Source organism: Spermophilus citellus (genome assembly GCF_964194105.1).
Source record: "Spermophilus citellus genome assembly, chromosome: 2".
Classification (NCBI taxonomy): domain Eukaryota; kingdom Metazoa; phylum Chordata; class Mammalia; order Rodentia; family Sciuridae; genus Spermophilus; species Spermophilus citellus.
Genome location: NC_138183.1, coordinates 253,924,325 through 253,945,497, shown reverse-complemented (window position 1 = coordinate 253,945,497; position 21,173 = coordinate 253,924,325). Strand labels below are relative to the sequence as shown.

General features: G+C 64.7%; 1 protein-coding gene across 5 annotated transcripts in view; it reads right to left on the bottom strand.

Moving 5' to 3' along the window:
- The window catches only part of ANO1 (anoctamin 1), a 127,218-nt gene that overhangs the window by 49,621 nt on the left and 56,424 nt on the right, over positions 1 to 21,173 (bottom strand). For all 5 annotated transcript variants that reach the window (XM_081278728.1, XM_081278730.1, XM_081278727.1 and 2 more), the window contains exons 3-8: positions 19,281 to 19,610; positions 9,719 to 9,817; positions 8,841 to 8,992; positions 7,562 to 7,616; positions 4,817 to 4,868; positions 2,130 to 2,185 (exon numbers count right to left, since the gene is read on the bottom strand). In XM_081278728.1, coding sequence (XP_081134854.1) covers positions 2,130 to 2,185; positions 4,817 to 4,868; positions 7,562 to 7,616; positions 8,841 to 8,992; positions 9,719 to 9,817; positions 19,281 to 19,610 — 744 coding nt within the window. The remainder of the gene's footprint in view (positions 1 to 2,129; positions 2,186 to 4,816; positions 4,869 to 7,561; positions 7,617 to 8,840; positions 8,993 to 9,718; positions 9,818 to 19,280; positions 19,611 to 21,173) is intronic.

The window sequence follows — 21,173 nt, the reverse complement described above, 5'->3', positions numbered from 1 at the left end:
CAGCACTGGAGCTGAAGGGTGGGCGCCTCCCCAGAGGGGCCAGCACTGGAGCTGGAGGGTGGGCGCCTCCCCAGAGGGGCCAGCACTGGAGCTGAAGGGTGGGCGCCTCCCCAGAGGGGCCAGCACTGGAGCTGGAGGGTGGGCGCCTCCAGAGGTAGGGAACGTTCCTTGCTCCCTAAGGACACGGGTGCCACGGTCCAGAGCTTCCTGGCTGTGGGCCCCTGGCAGGTTCCTGGGCGTGGCGAGCCTCAGTTTCCCTGTCTGCAGAGCGGGGTCAGACCCCACCAGTGGTGCCCTGTGTCTGGTGCGATGTGACAGTGACTGCAAGCAGGGGCTCCTTGTCCCCGTGTGGGCTCGGAGGTGCTCTCTGAGGGCTGGCCTCTGTCAATAGGCCTGGTGGCCGAAGCCTTGTGCAGTTCTTGAAGACTGCAGGTGGGATCCGTCCCCAGGGGAAATGCAGGACTGAAGACCAGAGAGAGGGGCCACTTAGCCTCCAGCAAAGGAAGAGGGCATGGTACTTCCAGGGGACACAGTAGCAAAGGCTTTTGTCCCCATGTCACCCAGAGCAGCTGTGTGGCCTCGAGCAAATTGCTAGACCTCACTGAGTCTGTCCGCAACAGATTAGAGGAGATAAAGTCCCTACCACCCACAGGAGTGCTCAGAAATGTCGATCTCTCCCCTTTCCTTTTTAAAGACTTGGGGTTTACGCAAAGCAGGCAGGAGGCCTGAGCATTCGGCTCCCGTGTCCTGGCTTCTGGCCAGGGCTGACCAGCTGAAAGGCTGAGGGGCCGGCCTGTCAGGGCTGCGTCCCATGGGCCAGCTGGACCCTGCAGAGCATGGGGCTGACCAGCTGAACAGGACCCCCCCACCCCGGGTCCGTGAGGTCTGAGCCCTGCCCTCAGACCCTCTGGAGAGCACCAGGCCTTCACCAAGGCAGCCTGACTCAGCCACTCCAAAGCCACACCACGTTTACTGAGCACTTACTAAGTGCTATGTGCTGAGGCTTCCTGAGTCAGGAACCCAACAAAGTGGCTGGGCCACGGTGTCTTTGGGGACAAGGGACGTCAGAAGCCCAGGGGGAGGAAGAAATCAGCCGTGCCAGGAGAAACGAAAAGGGAGGCTTGGTGTGGACCCTCCATCTGCCGCGGAGGGGAGCAGGGAAAGGCAAGGCGAGTAGGTGGAACAGCATGTGCATAAGGTGAGGAGCTGGGTCAGGGGCCCCAGGTCCTGGCCTGCCGTGCAGAGCAGGGCCTGGGGGTGGGGGTGGGGCATGGGCAGCAGGTCAGCCGAGTGTCTCTCCTGCCCTGACCCATCCGCTGGGCATGCTGTCCTGCACTATTCTGGCACCTGTGGGGGTCCCAGCCGGTGTCTCATCCTCAAAGCCCTCTGGTACCTGTCCCTGTTCTGATGCCCACTGTGCCCTGGCCACCAGACCTCAAGGCTCCTGGACACCTCGGGGCTGACCTCACTCAAGGCCAATGAGAGTGAGTGGCCAGGACGGGGATCCGGCCTCCTGACTCCCAGGCCCATCCTCCTTCCTCCTGCTTCTGGGCTCTGGGCCTCACCCTGGGAACGTGCAGAGATCCTCTGCCTGGGGTTCCCACACTGCTCGGGCCCCGCGGCCTGATCCCAGCGCCCTGTTGAACTCCAGTCCCCGTTTCCATAGAGACCACAAGACGACGACCATCTCTCTCCACCCCCAGCCACGGTCACGGGCTATATTTATCGGGGGATACCAGTGGGATTTGGAGATTCGGCCCAGGAAGCCGGCCACCTCCTCTGCAGAAATAGATACAGAGCTCTGGTCACCGCGGGAGCCCTGGCAGGGGTCGGTGGGGGCCGGAGCCAGGGAAGACCTTCTGCGGGCCGACTGGCTGTGAGGAGCAGGTACAGCCCGCACAGCCTCGGCCACAGATGCCCTCCGGGGGGACGGTTCTGCCGGAGGAGATGCCCCGTGTGTGACTGCTGGCTCCCCAGGGGAACAGGGCAGGCCTGTGTGCAGCTGACATTTATGGAGGGAGCCAAGCAGGAAGCCGTGACCACAGGATAATTGGCGCTCCCCGGGGCGCGGCCCTCTGGGACTGGGGAGTGAATGACGCAGGAACCGACCGCGTGTCAAGGCTACTCACGTCGTGCAGCGGGTACGCGGCGGAGTACACGCCGTTGGCCAGCAGGCTGGTGATGCCTTAAAAACAGAGCAGAGCGAGGTCACGGGTCAGGCAGGCCCCCTCCCACGTCTGCGCAGCCAGAGGTCCCAGGGCCCACTGGGCCATGCGGAGCTTTCTCGAAGCCAAATGCACCCGGCTGCGCAGCCCGGCCGCGTCCTGGGCTCTTCCCCAGGTGGCCGCGGTGGCCGGCTGCCCGTCCACGCAGCCGTGGTGACGACATGCTCGATTGGCGGGACCAGGAAGGCAGAGGAAGCCCCATGAGGAAGCTTGTCTCGGAGGAGGAGGTGCCAGCAGCCCCCCACTCGGCTCAGGCATCCCCAGACCTGCGGCTCACCGCGCCCCCGGCGGATGGAGGGCAAGCCCGCAGACCGGAAAGGTGGCTGGCGGCTAGAGAAGCTGAATCACGGGCCCCGTGGAGCAATTGATGGTGTCGGAAACACACATACAATTTGGAGTCGGGCGGAGGCTGATTGGAAGGCGGGGGCTCCTCACTTACCGTACTCCCCACACTTCCGCCTTTTACTTAGAAGGGCAGAGTCCTTCCTTCTTCCCTCTCCTTGCCCTGTTTGTACATCGGCTATTAGTGACACGGAAGGGCCTGGAGGGGCACAGCGGCACGGGGGAGGTGCTGGGGGAGGGGTCTGCGGGGGACGCGGGCCGGGGGCCGGGGAGGGACCATGCTCGGGCCATGCCAGGCGCAAGGCGAACACACCACACCTGCGTGGGAAGAGGGGACTGCAGGGGACCGCGGTGGGGAGGCTCCTGGGGACCTGATCTGGCTCCGACACCAAGGACTGGCCCTGCTGAGGAGCGTCCATGAAGCCCTTGGCTGTCCCCGAGACCCCTGGCTGGCAGAGAGGCTCTCGAGACGTATGTGTGTCCGAGTTTTCACAGTGGCCTGGGCGGCCACCCTCTGTGACTCCAGGAGACACTGGTGGGAAAGTCACTTCCTGAAATCCCCTTAGAGATGGACTGTCCCCTGGGTCCATGATCCAGAGTGGCTAGTGGGCCTGAGGGACACTGAGGGACCAAACCAGAGGACAGGGAGCACACGTCTGGAGCCACAAACATGAGTGAAAAGGTCACCTGCCACTAACAGCCCGGCCCGGGGCGCTCCTCGTCCTTCCCAACGGCTCCTCTCCCAAGTCCTTGACCAGATGTCCTGTCGTGGGGAAGCCCCTGACCCCGCTGCTGTGTCTCCCTGCCCGTAGCACTATGCTCTGCTCCCCTGCTCCCCTTGGGATAGAAACTGCCGGGTGGGCAGCGCAGCCCTGGGGACGGAGCCCGGCAGGGACAGGGGTCCACTGCTACTCTTGAAAGCTGAGTGGACGAGCTTGGAGGTGGGCAGAGCTCAATGTGATGCAGGATTCTGGAGAAGGCACCGGACCTGTCTGTCCCTCCCAGGAAAAGGGGACCAGCCCGCCAGGAGTCTGGCGGGAATCACAGACCCTCCACCCCAGGCAACCCGAGCCGGACGCCAGCTCTGCCCAGTGGCTCTGACCCCAGGCTCTTTACAGACCTTCAAGCAGCCACATGTGATTCTGTGGGACACCATGGGGACAAAGTCCCAGACCCAGCCGGGACCGTGCGTCCCTCTGCCTCTGGTGCTATGTTCAGCTTCACTCTGAGCCCTGAGCTCCCACGGTGCCCGCTTCCCACCCGCCCAGCAGGACCTGTCCCTCTGGAGACCCTTGCCATGGCAGTGGGGACAGTTTCCGGGCTCCTCCTGACGGTGCAGGGGCCCCGGTGCTCAGAGAGAGGACACGGCTTTGAGACTTTAGGCCCAGAAGATTGTCTTTGTGGGTGACCTTGGCCATGCTGGTCAGGACACAGCGGCCAGCCTGAGCCCCGAGGGGCGTCTCCCTGCTGTCCCCAGGAGCCCCCTGTGGAGCCCTGCCCCTTTTCTGGCCCTGTTTTACTTCCTGTGGCACCCCTCCCTTCTTGGGATGCCTCGGTGACACTCTGCTCTTCCCAGACTGCTCTCTTCCCCGTGACCCGTGCCTGGCCCCTGCAGAGGTCTTGTGTGCTGGTGAGGGGCAGCAGGGAGGCTGGAGGGGCACCGGGGCCCAGGGCCTGCTGGATTAGCGACGGAACCCGCAGGGGGCCAGGGAGACGGTCAGCTTCTCAGATGGGGCTTTTGGGGGTTCTGTGAACAGGTCCTTGAGGAGCCCAGTGGACTCGGGGCATCTGCACACGTGGCCTCTGGCCAGGGCAGTGCTTCGCGGGCCTGGGGGCGGGCTGCATCCGAGCCCCTGGGGCTGGAGGCCAGGGCCTCGGCCAGCTGCGCCCAGCCGGGTTGCAGCTTCCAACAGCCCTGAAGAGCTGCCTGGGCCGTGGCCCCCCGTGGGCTCCCTGGCTGCTTCCTGCTGGACTGTAAGGGTCAGGGAGGCCTCGGAACCTGGACTGCTCCAGCCGGCTCCCCGCCCGCCCGCCCGCCCCGCGGGTCTCAACCCCACGCTCACGAGCACATGTGGACTGGAGGGCCCTCATTGTTTAAAAATGCCGGCAGTAAATCTGCCCCCCAAGCTGCCCAGCCCTCCTGCCCAGCCCTCCAGTCTACCAGTCACACAGGCGTAAATCAACCCTGAACACCCCGGGGGTGACTGGCCCCTCAGAGGCCGCCCTCCCGAGTCCCAGCGAGCGCCTACCCATGCTGTACTTGGCCTTGGTACATGTTGTCCTCTTCAGAATTTCATAGACCTGTGGCGGGGACAAGGAGGGAGAGCAGTTACCGTAGGCTCCTCGGCCAGCAGCACCAGCTTCGCTGGAAGGAACCGGTCAGATGTCACAAGGCACAGAGCATGTCCCAGGGGAGGCGGTGGCCCTTGCTAAGGGACGTCCACCGAGCTCAGGATGCCACAGGGTCAAAGGTCTGAGGCTCCTGGGGACCAGTGAGTGACCCTGGAGAACTCCCATCCATGGCGTCCCTTGGCCAGCCACAGCACAGCACTGGCCACGCCCAGCAGGACCCCTCCTGGCACCATAGCTGCCCCCAGCCCTGTGTGGCACGGTCACCATCCCTTTTGGCTGAGAGGTGAACTGGAGCAGGTGCCCTCCTGGACACAGCCCCAGGTGTCCCTAAGGCTGGGGAGGGGCCAAGGGTGGCAGGTAGGTCCTGGGATCCCAAGTCCCACTGACCGGCACCAAAGCACCCAGGGGAGCCCTCTACTCCCAGACAATGCAACCGACCAGTGGCCTCAAGAGCCCGACTGGGAGTCCGCCTGCCGGATCTGAGTGCCCGCTGCCCTCGGAGCTGTGGGACATCAGGCAGCTGGCTCCCACCTGCCTGGGTCCCACGTGCAGAGTGGGGAAGGACGCAGCCAGACCCGCGGGGCACACCTGGAGCGTACTGGGGCTCTGCGCCCGCCCCTCTGCTCCCCTCCCTCAGGCAAGCCAGAGTCCCTCCAGTGGCCACCAGCCTGCGCCCCCCGCCCAGCCTCCACCTGCTCCTGTCTCCTGTCTCTGTCGCCTGCTGTGCAGCGGCTCGGCCTCCTGCCGTCTCTCCTGCCCCTGCAGGGTCTTCCCTGTCCCACACAGGCCCACGGAGCAGCTCCCTCCCCCACTGTCCCCTCCCCCGGGACCTCCCCTTCTGCCCCGGGCTCATGGGCTCAACACCCAGCTGCAGGCACACAGCAGGTGCTCAATAAATACCTGCCAAATGAAGCAACCACTTTGCTCGGATGCTCCTCACATCCCTGTCGACAGCAGATTGCCTTGCCCTGACCCAATTCTCCTGTGACCACCTCCTCCCTTCTACACAGTCACGGCCCCCATTCGCAGCTGTCACCATGACCCCGTGTCAGCCTTTCATCTGCTCTCCCACCATCAGCCCCTGGAAACTCTAGAACAGTTCTGACCTCACCCAAAACCCTGCTCTGCAACTCTCTATGGCTCCCCAGTGCCTTCGGACAGACTTTGTAAGACCCAAGATCAGCACATCGGGCCCCTCCCTGTTGGGTGCTGCTGCTCTCTGACTTCTACCTACAGGCTCCGAATGGCTGGAGGGCGGGGCCGTGAACCTCACACCATGGCTGTCAGGGGTGCCCTGGAGCACACTGGGGTCTGTAGGGAGCAGACAATGGCCCTCCGCCCGCTCAGAAGTGGATGCAGCCAGGGCCCACGGGGTGCTCCCGGTAGCCATCACCCAGGGACCACAGCCTGAACTGGATCCAGCAGGTGCCAGGGAGCTGGCTTGGGGCTGTCATCTCCGCCCCTCCCTGTCAGCAAGGCCGGATCCACACATGTGCACCTGCCCCGAGCGCCTGGGAGGGTTAGGCGCCTAGAGATGGCAGAGGTCAGGGTGCAGAGACGTGCTGAAATGTGACCTGGGACTCCGCTCACCCAGGTGGCTGTTCCAATTTCCCTGTCACCGTGGAGAAGTGTGGTGGTTCTCCCAAGCGGCTGACGTCCGAGGGACGTGCTGGCCCCAAGCCCGTGGGGACGAGGCCCTCGCCCCAGCCCCTTGCTGCTTATTATCACGAGATGTAATTGCAAAAATCCATCAGCAGCTCCATTAGTAATAGGAACCACAGCGGTGCCTTAGTTCCCAGCGCAGTGCCCGCGTGACTGTCCTGCTGGCCGCACCAGGGAGCAGGCAGAGCAGCCTCACCTGGACCGGCGCAGGCTCCAGGACCCGCCTGAGGGCACAGGGCTGGGGACGGGAGGAGGGTGGACAGGACCTGGGCCGCCCCAACGTGACCTGTGCCACAGTCCCGCAGTTGGCCGCCTGCCAGTCTGGGGACGACAGTGGCGAGGGCTGGTTATCTGCCTCAGGTCAACCAGGCAGTGTCCTCTCGGCCCTTGGCCTCTGGCTGGCCAGCAGGCTGGGCGTCTGGGCAGGGAGGAGAGAGCGGCCGTGACTTGGCTGCGAGGCTAATTTCTTGTTTAGATAGAAATTGGGGCCTGAGCCACGCACAGCCCAGCTTGGCGGGGGCACAGTTGGCGGCCGATGGATAAACAGCAGGCTGTACCTTGAGCAGAGCAGGGTGGCCTGCTCGGATTTCAAACTGGGTTTGCTTCTCTGGCAAAGGCCTGGAAATATATCCAAACGCATGAACTTGGCTCCCACGGCCCATTCCTCCTGCTCGGATAGCCATGCCAGGGACCCACAGCTAGGCCTGGGGACCTCGGGAGCTGCCGAGAGGCCCCCCCAGGTGTGGGGACTGCACAGGTCTCCCTCCCTGCCCTCCTGTTGCTCTGTCTTGTGTCAGGCTCCTCCTCCTGCTGGCCATCCCCTGGGTCACTTGCTGCCCTCTCAGTTCATTATCCTAATTATTTCTGTCACAGACAATTAGAGGCGGCTTCCACCCAGAGGAGTTTCACTGAAATGAAATTATGTCTGCCGTCCCCAGGGCCACCCTGCTGGTGAGGCCGTTCCACGGCATGCTACTTACTATGGAGCTCCGGGTTTTGCTGTCGAAAAAGGAATCCTTATCAGAGAGGTCGAATCTGTTGAAAGACAAGGAAGGAGACGGGTCGTTTCTTAGATGTGAGACTGTCACATCCAGGCATGGGCTGTCCACCTGGGGCACCAGGGCAGGCTCTGCCCTGGACATGGCTCTGAGACCCATGCTAGTGGGAAGTGGCCCCAGGGGCAGGAGTGGCCTGAGGCCTCCCTGAAGATGCTGCTCGCCCTCGGTAACATCCTGAGTTGGTAGCACTTAAAGTCTCTGCTTCAGCCCTGGGGGACAGGGACAGTATCATCCTACTGTGACCAGGTCCGGTTTAGAAGACCAGCAGTTGGGGTCTCCACGTCGTGGATAGCACGGAGACTGTCTGAGGCTTCCCGAGAGCAGCGGGGCCTGGGAGGGACCTCTCCATGGACTCTGAGGAGAGCTCAGCCCTGGCCAGGCAGGAGAGGGCACCGCCTCTGGCGCCCTGCTCTGGGCTGGTGGGGGAAGCGGGGCTGGGGTGGCTTCCTTCTCTCTGGGTAGCCTCCACCAGGCCGGGTGGCCCAGCTACGTAAGTGTCCCAGGGCAGCAAGCCCAGTCCTGGGCGAGGCTCATGCCTGCCCTGCCCCTTTGTCCACCCATGAGGCCTGAGGTGGCCTCTGCCCTGGGACGCACCTGACACATGCCCCTGGGTCCCCAGGCCCAGGGGTTGCGCTCCTCCTCTGCCCCCGCTCCTGTTGCACCCAGCAGGCCGGGCAGAGGCCCAGCAGCCACTGCTGACCCAGGTGGCCACGCCCACTGCCCTGGGGAGCAGAGGAGGCAGGAGGTTCCAGAAGGGGCGCAGCACTGCCAGGCAACACCGCGTGGCCATGGGTCCCCAGGGCCGTGGGACTACCCTGGGGACACCTGCTGATCCCTTCCTCCCTGAGCTGCTTGGCTTATGGCTGCCTGGGCCACAGCAGGGGTGGTTACTGACCTGCCCCCCAAGGGCCCGAGCGGGGCAGGAGGAGGACGCCGGGGTCTCTGCTCTGGGGCCCAGGCGAGGGCCCATGTGGTTTTCCTAGAGCCACACCCCAGTGAGCCCCTCCCTCAGCTTCTCAGTGAGCTCAGAACCCACGTCCGCAGCCACTTCTGGGCTCAACAACTCCCAGCCCCCTCAGGACGCGAGCCCTCCGAGGCCCAAGGCCCCCTTTCCTTGGGAGAGAGGCATCAGCGTCACCTGCAGGAGTCACGCTGGAGGCTGGGGTCAAAGAGCGGGTCCCATGGGGAGGGGCCCACTTACAGGTGCTGCTTCTCCCGGGAGAAGGGGTAGGAGAGTCTCTTCATGGTCTGGGGCCTGTGCTCGGCCACCCTGGGCTGGATGGGGTCAGTGATCTTCTGCAGGACAGAGTTGATGGTCTTCAGGAGGCCGCGCGTCTCGCTCATGTGGTACATCTGCAGAGGGGGACAGGCGTCACGCGGCAGAGCCCTGACCGGGGCCTATCCTGGACGCCCCCAAGCTGGGGCGGTGCCTCCTGGGGACAGCACAGGGCTGGGCTCCCTTCTGAACCCACCCTCCACGTTTCAGGAGCATCGGGCAGGGGCTCAGTGTGCCACACTCCAGAAAACCTCTCAGACTTGTTGTTTGTTTCCCAGGAGGGGATCCAAGGGCCTCGGTGGGAGGAGGAGCCGGGCCGACTCGCGGCTGACCCCACGTCAGCCCCCGGCCAGTGATGCCAGGCTCAGCCTCACTGTCCAGCTGTCCTTCAGCCACCAAGTATTCAGAGACCACGAGGACAAGTCGGGGCAGGACATGTAATCACACTGGATTTGATAAACAGCCGAGACCCCCAGGCATTAAAGACCCCTGCTCAGTCTGCTGCGTCTGAGCTTGTGACCCAGCCCCACGGCGGGAGGCAGGCTTCTGTGCGCCGACCTTCGGGTGGGATGTGGTCTGGGGTCTCTGAACACCACCCAGCGCTGGGTCACGTTCTCCACCATCAGGATGTGGACCCCCAGGAGGCTCCGTCACCCCTGAGCCTCGCTGCCCTTCTGGGGGTGGTAATCGAGACCCTGGCTTTTCTGAACAACTCAGAGCCTCGTGGGGAAACACTCTGTGGCCAGGCGTCTGGGTGACACTCAACCCGCGGTGTATTTTGGAGGAGAAGCGTCACCACCAACCTTCTTTGTTGGCATCTTCAATTTCAGAAACTCAGCCTCTCTGCAGAGCACACTCCAGGGGGCGTGGATTTTGACGAAGCCAACCCCGTGGATTTTAGTCTAGAAAGAGAAGGAGGATCTCAGTCAGGGTGGGCCGCGCCTGCCGAGAGCCCCGTGTACTTCTGGGGTCCTGGGACTACGGGGCAGCTCCTGCGTGGGCTGTCGGTGCCCATCACCCACTTCACCCTGGACACAGCTCGAGGCTCCTGCAGGGGTGTCCTCCCTGCAGATGGTGGCAGCACAGGGGCGACAGGGACTCCCCCAGGGGAGGGCCTAGTGGGCAGCACTGGGGTCAGAGGCTCCAAAACCCAAAGGGAGTTTTCAGGGAAATTGAGTCGAGGGCCCCCAAAGCAGCCCAGGCCGCGGACCAGGGCACTCAGGGCCCCCTAGGTCTCTGCCCATGCTCTGGGCGTCTTCCCTCCACAGCCGGGGCCACCTCTGCCTGCTCACAGCTACCTCCTGGGGTCCTTGTCTGCTCAGGCCTCTTTCTCCCGCGAGCCACCGGGTGCAGGCCCAGGCTCACGTCCCGGCCCCCACTGAAGCTCGGACAAGTCTCTTCTCCCTGGTCCTGAATAACGGTGATGAACAGGCCACAGGCGCACCGCGGCGGAGCCAAAGCCTGGGTGGAGGACGTCCGAGAGCATGGAATCTCAGAGTTCACGCCCCCAGCGAGAGCAGACCTGAGGGCACGTCCCCCGGGGCCTCACAGCTTCTGGCCTGGCGCAGAGGTCCTGAGGAGCCACGCGGCCCTGGCGACCCCGCACCAGCCCTGCTGGGGAAGGGGACCCCTCCCTGACACCAGGTCCCTCTCTGCTTCTCTCGTCCTGCCTCTGCTGACCGCCCACCAGCAGGCATGAGTGTTGGTGATGAGACTCACTGTCACACCCCGTGGTCCCCCGGCCCAGCACAGGCCTGGGTGCACCTGGACGTGGCCTGTTCTGCCGACAGAAGCTGGCCACCCACAGCAGGTACCACCCATGGATGGGGTGCATGAAAGAGAAGGACGGGCAGTAAGCGGCCACTGCCATGGACGTCTGCCAGGTGCCAGCGGCCAGCCCCGCCTCGCATGCGTCACAGCGGGTGAGGTAGGCCTGTGGCTGTGCTCACGGTGCAGAAGGGAAACTGAGGCACAGAGGTACCGAGCAGGCCAGCATGTTGCATTAGCGTCCTGGGACCGCTGTGACCCGAGCCAAGGGGCTCGGAGCAACAGAAACACAACCCCAGTCCCCGAGGCCACCACCCATACTTAAGGTGTGTGCAGAGCTGAGCCCTGTCCAAGGCTCCGGGGCACGTGCTTCCTGCCTCCCCAGCTTTGGGGCCTCCAGATGTTCCCTGGCTAGTGACCATGTCACTCCAACCCTGGCTCTGCCATCTCCTGGCCGTCTGCCCTCTGTGACTGTGTCCCCTCTGTTCCTCCGTCCACTGGGTTTAGGGTCTCTCTCCTACTGGGATTGGGTGGGCCTATTGCTTCCAGAAATGCCTCTCTACTTCCCTCTGCAAGACCTTTCTTCCAACCAAGGGCACATCTGCGTGTGCCCTGAGAGGTGCGCACCCCTCCACCCACCCCTCAGGGGCCTGGCAGCTCCAGGCCCTGTAGAGACCTGTGCAGGAGCCTGCCTGAATGGTCAGGGCCAGTGTGCGGAAGCACAGGCCTGGTGGGGGGGCCTGAGCTGCTTCAAGGGCACTCCAGGTGCAGGGCGGATGGCCTGGCTCAGAGGTGTGCAGGGTGGGGCACTCCTGGGGAGCCCGGAGCCCAAGGCTGGAAGGTAGCAGGCACGGCCCTGGACGCCCTCTGGGAACCATGCGTAGTTCTTGGCATGTGCTGGAGGAGGCCTCCCAGGGCCCTCAGGGGTAGAGGCCTCAGTCTTCCAGCTGCCCTGGTTCGATTCCTACTCTGCCCCGTGTGGTCTCTGGCAAGTGGCTTAACCTCTCTGTGCCCATTTCCTCATCTGTAAACGGAGCAATAAAAAACCCAATTGACAGAGCAAGGGGCCTCTGGTGCCCATAGCAGTCCCAACGCAGTGGCCCGACTGGCAGGAGCAGGCCGAGCTCAGGACCGCCTCTCCCTGACCACAAGGCAGCTGAGACCACGCCTGCCCTGCTGAGAAGTTCAAAGCATTTCCCCAGCCCAGCCACAAAGGGTCTCCCGGTACTGGTGACTCATAGGCTGACATCATGGGACTCCCTGAGTCAGGGGAGAGGACCATCCACAGCCCACATGTGGTAGAGTCTGTCTTCTGTTACAAACCCAGATGGATTTCTGTGCACTGCTCACCGCAGGCAGAGACCCAAACCCTGCCCTCAGAGTCCACCGAGGTGTCTGTGGAGGTGACCAGGCCAGCGTCTGCTGCCACCCCTCCCCCCAGGAGAGCGCGCTCCCTGCCTGTTGAGGGGGGTCCCTCCAGGGAAACATCTGGTAAGATTTGGGAGAGGGGTCCTGGGACCGATTCAGCAAAAAAATACGTCTTGAAGCGTGGTACCCAGCATGGCACAGCCCCCCATGGCAGGAAGACCCGGGGACAGCCGGGCCCCTCCATCCCCAGCCCGAGACCCCAGGGGGGCAGGTTCTGTCTGGCTTGGCCCTGGCGTGGGAGTGTTTGAGGCCACAGATCCACCAGAGCGGAGAGTCAGGCCTGGGGTCGGGGGAGAGGGCACAACGCCTGGCCTGTCACCAGCCTCTGTGCGGGACAGCACCAGGACCCTGGAGTCCCCAGCCACAGGAGGTGGGGGGCGTGGGCAGGCTGAGCAGAGCAGAGTGGACACTTCCATCCCGAGCCCAGCGCACACCAGCTCTGAGCTCCCCAGAGCTGTTCCGGTCCCAGTGCCCTCCTCTCAGAAGATCACAAACAAAAACGCAGAGGTCCCTGTGGGAGACTTGTGGTGGCCAGGGACGCCAAGGCGCCCCTCCCCCAGCCCTCCTGCCACCTGTGGGCCTGCACGTCCATCGGGGGCCAGTGGAGGGCTCCCATGGCTGGCTGGCTGGCCTGGCATCCGCCTGCCCTTCTGCGGGCACCGGCCTCGGGTGAGATGTGAGCTGGGGCAGGCTGTGCCCTGGGCTGGAGGGCGGTGTCCGCTGAGCCAGGGGAGAGGGCAGGGGCCACCTTTACAGAGCTCCCTCTGGGCCCCAGCTGGTCGCCCCGGCTCTCAGCCCTCCCCCTCCCCCAGCCCCCGCTGGTACCTAGGTCCAGGGGCTGGGAGGGCCCACAGGGGGTGTCACACAGGAACTCCAGTTGGGCTCCTCCTGCCCTCCACTCACGGTCCCCGAGGGCACGGCCCGGCCTACAGGCCAGGGATGCCCTCAACACGGGGCTAGGGCCTACGTGAGGCAGAGCCCCCGCTAACTGGACATTCCCCGTCTCAGTCATGACTGGCCATGTCCACGCGCACAGGGAGATCTGGCAAGGCTTGGGACAGAGCCACCGGGTCCTGTGTCACGTCCCTCAGGGAGAAGGACCTCCTTCCAACCCCTTTTGGCCCCGTGTCCAGTCTCAGGTCTCAGGGCTGCGGAGGCCAGTGGACATGGTCTCAGGGGTGGACCAGGTGTGCTGCCGGTCTCCACGCAGGGACAGGCTGTGACACCTTCATCCTCAGCCCTCGCCCTGGCTCTGGCCCAGGCCCGCCAGACCACAGCTGGTGCTGCAAGACAGACCTGTCAATCAAAGGCCTTCGCATCCGGGCCTCGCCGTGGGCGGGGAGGCCGGGTCAGCCCCCGGGAGAACAGGACAAGGTGCGGATGAGAAGACCAGCCAGGTACCATGGCCTCCAAGGTGCCCAAGACCCAGGAGGATGGTAGGGCTCACAGGTGACAATGTGAAGGAGCACCGAGTCCTCCTGGGACAGCTACCGACGTGGTCACCTGGGCAGAGCCCAACCATGGGGGCGGGGGTTGGGAGACCTCCCCACATGTGGGCCCTGGAGGTCACTGTCAGGTGCCCCACAAAGGAACAGCGTCCTCCTGTAGCCCCAGGGGCTGAGCAGGAGGCAGGCCTGGTGTGGCTCTTGCTAGACAGTGGTGGCCTGTCCACTCTGTGGAACCGCCAAGGCTACCATCCGCCTGACCCTCCCAAACACAGGCTCGTCACTCTCGTTTGTCCTGAACAGAGAGAGAAGACGGGGGCAGAAGGGGAGGGGGAGAGCCCCCGAGAGGGCACGAGGCTTCAGCCACAGCCCTGGGGCCACCCTCTGGACAGGGCACCTTCATCCCAGGCCTGGGAGCCCTGCAGGGTTCCAGAGGTGGGTGACCAGGATGGGACCCAGGCTGGGGCAGGGTCGGGAGCCCCATCCATAATGCACCTGTGCCTGGGGAGTCAGGCCCTAGGTCAGCTCCCCCCACCTCAAGGAGGAGAGAAGCTAAAGGACAGGAAGTGACAGACGACAGCGTGGCTTGGAGAGGAACCAAGCTGAACTCCCAGGAATCAATGGGGAGCCTGAGGAGAACCGGAGCCTCCTGGGGCCGCAGGCGCCCCCCATCCCTGGTGCAGATGCTCCTGGCCAGCTCGGCTCCCACACAGCGGCCACGGGATTCCTAACCTAAGGGCTGCCGCCTCCTGCGGGGCATGGACACCACAGGCTCTCAGGACAGCGGCCAGATGGCAAAGGTCCCCCAACACCACCGTGGCCCCCCAGACACCATCCACCGGGGACTTTGAAGATACGGCTGAAAAAGAAAAGTCCAGAATCCGCTGCCACAGAAACGTTTCCACGGCACCAAGTCACCAAAGGAGCCACCAGGAGCGTCACGCACAGCTCTGGCCCTAGCAGAAGACTCCGGAGACAAAGCCTGCAGTGACGGGGGTGGCAGAGGCACCACCAGGACCAGGAGAGGCCCTGATGCGCCTGCTCTTCCCACAGGGGGCAGCGCAGGACAGCTGGACAGGGCCGTGGAGGAGCCGGGGCCAGGGGTCAGGAGCCAGCCTTCTGGGCCAGCCCTAGACCAGGAGCTCTGTCCCCCGCACCCCAGTCCGGGCTGGGCAGCCATGGGCCTGGGCAGCTAGCTTCCAGACCCCCAAGCCCTTTTCTCTGTCCTCAGAAGCCAGAGAGACCTGCCACTGGCCGTCAAGGACTCCAACCCCACCTCCTCCACGTCCAGGGCTGTGAGGAGCGACCCGCCCCAGAGCCCAGCAAACTGAGCCCAGACCTGCCTCAAAACCTGCTGTGAGCCGCAAGGATCAGAGGGCCCCTCCCTTTCCCTTTCCCGTGACCAGGGCATCCTGCCTCTGTCCTTCCCAGTCCCCTGGAGGAGGGGGACCCTCACAGGCTTGAGTCTGACCCATCTGGCAGGAAGCGGGGCCCGGCTGCTGCTCTTGCCTGCGCCCTGGGAGTGAAGAAGAGAGGCCGCTGGCCTCGTGGGAGGCAGGCAGATACCTACCGCCCTGCGGCCAGCCCCCAGCCCACGCCAGCCCCTTACCCTGGCCTCCAGTCCAGGGGACTTGCTGCTCGGCTCCTCATTACAAATGGGGACTCCGAGGCCCAGAGAGGGTGCCTCTTAACTCGGGGAGCAGCTGCCCGGGGCTGTGATCTCCTGCAGCGTGGGGTGACAGCAGCCCCCTTCCTCCCACAGAGCCACAGCCACTAGCTGTTCAGGGGCAGCATCTCAAAGATGGGGAGCAGATGCCCCCAGTGACCGACAGCCGGCTAGCCCACCAGCCCCAGGGAAGCCCGCCCAGAGACGGCAGCAGGCCAGCGGGCACAGAGGCCCGACAGCCCCCAGAACAAAAGACTCGGAGGATCCATGTCCTCAACAGAATCCACCAAAGCCAGGTCAAGCCCAGCGTCAGGGCAGTGTGGGCCCTGGCCACCCGCCACACTGCTGGGATTTCAGCCAGTGGCCTGCTCTGCAATGACCCTGGACATTCTTCATGTCCAAGGCTTTGAGGCTGGACTTCACAAGTGTAATGGATTTTCACTGCAAGGAGACATGTTGGCCACCAACTCCTGCTGTCCTCTAATGGGAACCCCATAAGCTGACCCCGCAGGGAGGTGGGGGAGGGAGAGTCGGAGGTGGGGGAGGGGGAGGGGGAGGAGAGGGGATTGGGGGAGGGAGAGGGGAGGCAGAGTGGGGGAGAGGCAGAGAATGAGGGGAGTGGGGGGATGATGAGAGAACGAGAAAGGGAGGGCGAGGAGGGGGAGGGAAGCCCCCTCAGTCGGGCCTCCTGGCCCCCTGCCATTTCCTCGGCTGTCCCAGAGGTCCCCCACCTCTCCAGCTGACTTTAAGAGCCACCCTGCAGGTACGAGTGGCCAGCCCTTTCCTGCCTACCCAAGGCCCCTCCCTCTTCAAGGCATCTGGGACTTCTGTCTGGGACTTGCCACCAGCCCTCAGCGGGCTCTTGGCTCACAGGAGGCAGTGGGGTCTCCGTGGAGAACTGAACAGCGCGGGGGCCTTGGAGGACCTCGGAGCCTGGTCAGAGCCGGCACTGGGACAGGCCCCAGGGCCTCTGGTGCACGCTCTGGCCCTGCAGGGAAGCCACCAGGCCAAGCTGGCCCCACTGCTGCCCCAGGCCACCCGTCTCCCCTTCCCTGCTGGGGCCACGCCTCCCCCAGGCTGGCTGCCACCTCTGTGCCTGGGCCACCCCAGCCACGCCCCCCATCCCGCGGTGCTCAGCTGGTGGGGGGTTGCACGGTATCCCCCCATAGATACCCTGACCCTGGCACCTGTGACCGTGCCCTTAACTGGAACCAGAGTCTTTGCGGATGTGGCCAAGGTAAGACAAAGTCACCCTGGACTAGTGTGGCCCTGAACAGAATGAGGAGAGGGTGCACAGGAGACCCAGCAGAGGGAGGCCCTGTGAAGACCAGGCAGGGACAGGAGAGATGGGGCCACCAGCCAAGGACTGTGAGGCCACTAGGAGCTGGCACGGTGGGAAGGGCTCCCTGCAGCCTGGGGCCCCCGACTCCTGGACTTTAGACTACAGAGCCCCAGAGCTGGGGGGAGACCCGTCTGTCACCGCAAGAGACGACTCAGCTGTTATCTGGTCCCTGAGAGCCACCCCCATTGTCCCTTCAGCCAGATCATCTTCTGGCAGAATCACATGCTGAGTCGCGGGGGCCCCAACGACACCCCTGCCTCAGCGAGAAGGCGAGCCCTGTCCCTGTGACCTCTCAGCCCGCTGTATCCCGGGCCACACTGTCACACACAGGCACCCCACAGAGAGCGAGGCCAGGCTGCTCCTGCACCTGGAGACACCTCCCCCAGGCCACTGAGCCAGGCCACCCATCTGGCCCCTCTGGTTCTTCTTTCTCCTTGCCTGAAGGTCCAGCCTTCGAAGCCAGGTTCCTTCAACTGGTGGGGGCGGGATTCTGGCCCCCAGGGACACTTGGCCATGTCTGGGGACACTCTGGCTCTCCCAGCCTGGGAGTGTCAGCTGGCCAGGCAGAGCCCAGGGGTGCTGCCAAATGCTGAATGCCAGCAGCCGGGTCGAGGACTCCAGCCTGGGGTTTGAGCCTGGGGTCGTCGGGGGTTTGGGAACTGGCCCACCCTGTGGGTTTCTCTACGGAAGTGCACAGAGGCCCCGAGTCCTGTTGGGGAGACCGGGCTCTCCTGGAGCCGCTCTCAGTTCCAAGCCCTGGCTCCTGTCCCCTGAGCACAGCCAGGGGTGGTTCGTCAGAGGTGGTGACTCGACCCGGAAGCGGACCCCCAGCCCTGCCTGCTGACCTTGTTGACGCCGCAGGCCGCGGGGCCTCGGGCCCACTCACCTCCCAGGAGGCTCTGGTCCCAGCGGCCCTCGTCGGGCACAGGCGACCACTTGAGGACTCCGGCTGGGAGGTGGGACCAGCTCCCTTCAGCAGCCTCAAACGCCTGGTCTTGCCCCTGCCCAATCCCAAGTCCACTCCCCAGGGGCCGATGGGAAAGCCAGCTCTAGGCCACAGCACCCATGAAACTCCAGGGTCATCGACTGCAGGACTAAAGTTTTGTTGGTGACAGTGGCCAATGTCCTTCCGACTGCTTTTTATTTCAAATGCAGAAGAGACAACGTGAATACACTAAAAAGTAGACATTTTCACACGGCTTGTAGTGGGACTTGGAAAGGACCCTGTTTTCAGCCCGGCCAGCACCACCCCGCCCCCGGGGGCCAACTGTGCACTGAGCACCTTGCAGGGACACCCATAGCGACCCAGCGCTGTGAAGGCCACTGCCCTCTCCGGTTGACAGTGGTGGACACTGAGGCCTCGCAGTTCCCCAAGGACAGACAGAGGTCGGGCCTCCGCCAGATCGGTGTGCAGGACCAGACCTCAGAGGCCACTGTCAAGCTGGAGAGTCAAAGCTGTCCTCGGGGAAGAGTGACAGAGAGGAAGGCCCTCGGGAGGACAGCTGGAGTCGGCTCCCCCCCCTCGGCCCACCTCCAGGGCCCCCCGGCCGCCTGAGAAGGAGCTAATCTGTTCCTGCTATAAAATGACATGGAATAAACTCCACATAGTGGCCGCATTGTTCCCAAGGCCGCAGGGCTGCGGGCAGAACAATGAGGAGCGCCCGGGGGACCCGAGACCGAGGACCAGCGCTCACCTGTGCTGGCCACAGTCCTGGCATCGGGAGCAACTCCCTGAATTTCATTAGCTCAAATCGGGGCCGGAGCCAGGCCAACGGTTCAAGGCCCTCACACCCCTGGACGCCTCCCGGAGAGGACCCCGCACACACCTGCAGGCAGCCGGGCCGGAGAGGAGCGGACCGGAGAGACCCAGTGTCCGGCAGGCTCCCTGGCCTACCACGGGGGTCCCCGGTGGACAGCCCTGGGTGGAATGCTCTGAAGGCTTTCTGTCACCAAACCAGAAGCACTCGTCACTCGAGGACCCGCAGTTCCTGCCGAGGACACTTAACCCCAAGCCAACCTTGTTTTCAACACCCACGCTGCCTCAGCCGCTCCCCACGTTAGCGGTGGACTCCGCGCCCGCCCTTGGCGTGGGCTGGAGACTTCTGCTCGTTTCTGATGAATCTGCACAGGGACAGCTCAGCCGGGCAGGGGCTTCCCTTCCCCCGCTCATGTCATCAAGGGCACCCGGACACAGGGAGGCACAGAGAGGTTAAGACATCAGCCGAGGAGCACACAGTAATCACCACTGAAGGCAGCACCTGCCAGTCCACCCTCTGCACGTGGCTGCATCTGCAGCGGCCACAGCAGCCAGGCCTGGCTGTGCCGGGGTGGGGGCTATCCAGGGCACAGAGTTCCCCGATCATGGATCTCAGAGCAGGGCCCCAGACCTGTCTCCTCAGTTGACAACCTCAGAAACCGAGGCCCAGAGAAAGGTCAGGTCACCCAGGAAAACCACCAGGACAGCTTCATCCTCTGTCCCTCTGACTGGACAACCTTCCCTGGGCAGCGACGGACACAGGAAATGCCTGGCCCCCGCGGGTCACGGCTCTGCGGCCAGCGCAGGCGCAGAGCAGAGGCGCCTGGGCCGGTGGCCCGGGGCTCCCCAGCGCTGACGGACACTCTTCCCTCCCTCCTGGGTGACGACACTGGCACTGTCATTTGGCCCTTGCCCAGGGCCGGGAGAGCCCCACCCGCGCCCCGTCCAGGAGGGTCCTTACGTCCTCGTCGCGCTCCAGCTCCAGGCCGGCCTCCAGCAGGTGGCCCTCGTACTCGTCCCTGCGGAACCGCTTGTCGTCCTCCTGGTAGTCCACGGGGGGCTCGGGCGCCGCGTCCACCGGGGCCCCCTGGCCGGGCAGCGGGTGGTCCTGCTTCACGCGGCGAGCGCCCAGTGCCGTGTCACTGGCCGGGACCCTCCGGGCTAGGCCCCTGGTGCCCGCGGGCCTCTTGTGGTGGTACACCAGGATGTAGTCCACCTTGCGCCGGCCGTCCCGGAAGTACTGCCCGAACCTGCACCCGGCGTCGGGGTCCACGGACAGCGAGGTCAGCAGCTGCGGGGGGAAGAGGCGGCCGTCACCTGGCTGGCCGGGCCGGGCCCTTGGGGGCCACCGCACACGGCCCCCACCACCCCAGATGGGAAAGGGTCAGGAAGGGCCGGTGTCTGTCCCTAACCCAGACAGCGTCTCCTCCTCATTTCCAAAATGACAGCGCACAGCAGCCCCACGAGGCGGAACGCCTCCGTGCTGGGTGGTCCGGCCCCTAGGAGGGCTGCGCTGCCAGCCATGTGACTCGACCTGAGGGATTCGGGCCCACCCCCTGGGACACAGAGAAGACCCCTGCTGAGAGCCAGGTTCTGTCCTGGGGCTGCCACACCAGGACAGGGGCGGGGTGACATTCTAGAAGGCCCGTTGGCTGCCAGCCACACCCTGCCCTCTGGTCCCTGGGGACACCGCGCGGCTAGACGGAAAAAGCTGCAGAGGGCCACCTTCTAGGAAGGACCCGGCACAGGCCAGCGAGGTCAGGCAGGGCAGCGGCCCTCAGGTAACTGCAGGCGCGATCTCAGCCTCTCACCCCCGACACCGCGCCAGCACGTCAAGGGGAGGCGCTGGCCGGCTCCGCGGAGGCTTTCCCCAGACGGACGGCAGAGCAGGCGGCAGGAGGGGCCAGAGGACAGGCCTGCGGTGGGCAGCGGCTCGTCTGGGGCACCACAGGGGACCCCGAGGAGCACACTCAGCACTGTACCCAGAGAGAGGAAGACGCTGGGTCTCTGCTGCTCCCGGGGCGTCAGGTCCCCCACCCAGGCCCAGCCCAGAGGGTGCCCTCCGGGGAGAAGCAAGGGCAGGCAGGGCTGCAGACACCTGGTCTGAAGGCCTGAGGGCGTCGGGCAGAGCGAGGAGGAAGCGCCAGGCGGGTTGGGAGCCAGCGGTCTCAGGACTGCGACACCCGGGCCCCTCGGGTGCTGCTGGCTGTCACAGCACAGGGGTCAGGACCTCGGGGTGAGGCCAGGCTGGTGCAGCCTGAGGAGCTCTCAGCACCACGAGGGCCAGGGCCACGCAGGGCTGGAGGCAGGCCTCCCAGCACAGCGGCCAGCAGGGGTGGCTGCCCGTGCCCCCCACCCAGCTGGACTCCTCCTTAGGAAGCCTGCCCTGACCCAGTGCCCTGGAGTGCCCCTGAGCTTGTATGGGACCCAGCTGTCCCTTCCCCAGGGCACAGAGGAGCTGGAGGAGAAGTGAGCAGACCCTGGTCCAGGATGAACCTGCAGGCTCTGCTCCCCTCTCTGGGACCCACTGGCCACTGTACCCCACCCCTCCATGCTGCCATGCTCCCCACCACAGCCCCCAGCCACCTCTGCCCCCCTGTCCCACCCTGAGGTTCCCCCATCCCATCCCAGGCCCCTGCTGCTCCAGGCAGGAGGCTGGGAAGGCCCCACGCTGCCTCCTCACAGAGCTCAGCCTCTGCCACGGCCTAGCAGGCGGCCCTGGCCCGGGCCCTGACTGGCCACACAGCACCTAGGAGGCCTCCCTGGGAATAAGGGGAGTCCTCAGGTACAGGCCCCTGGATCCCGGAACGGCTCCCAGCCGTGCACGACGCTGAACAGCTCTTGGCCGGGTGAA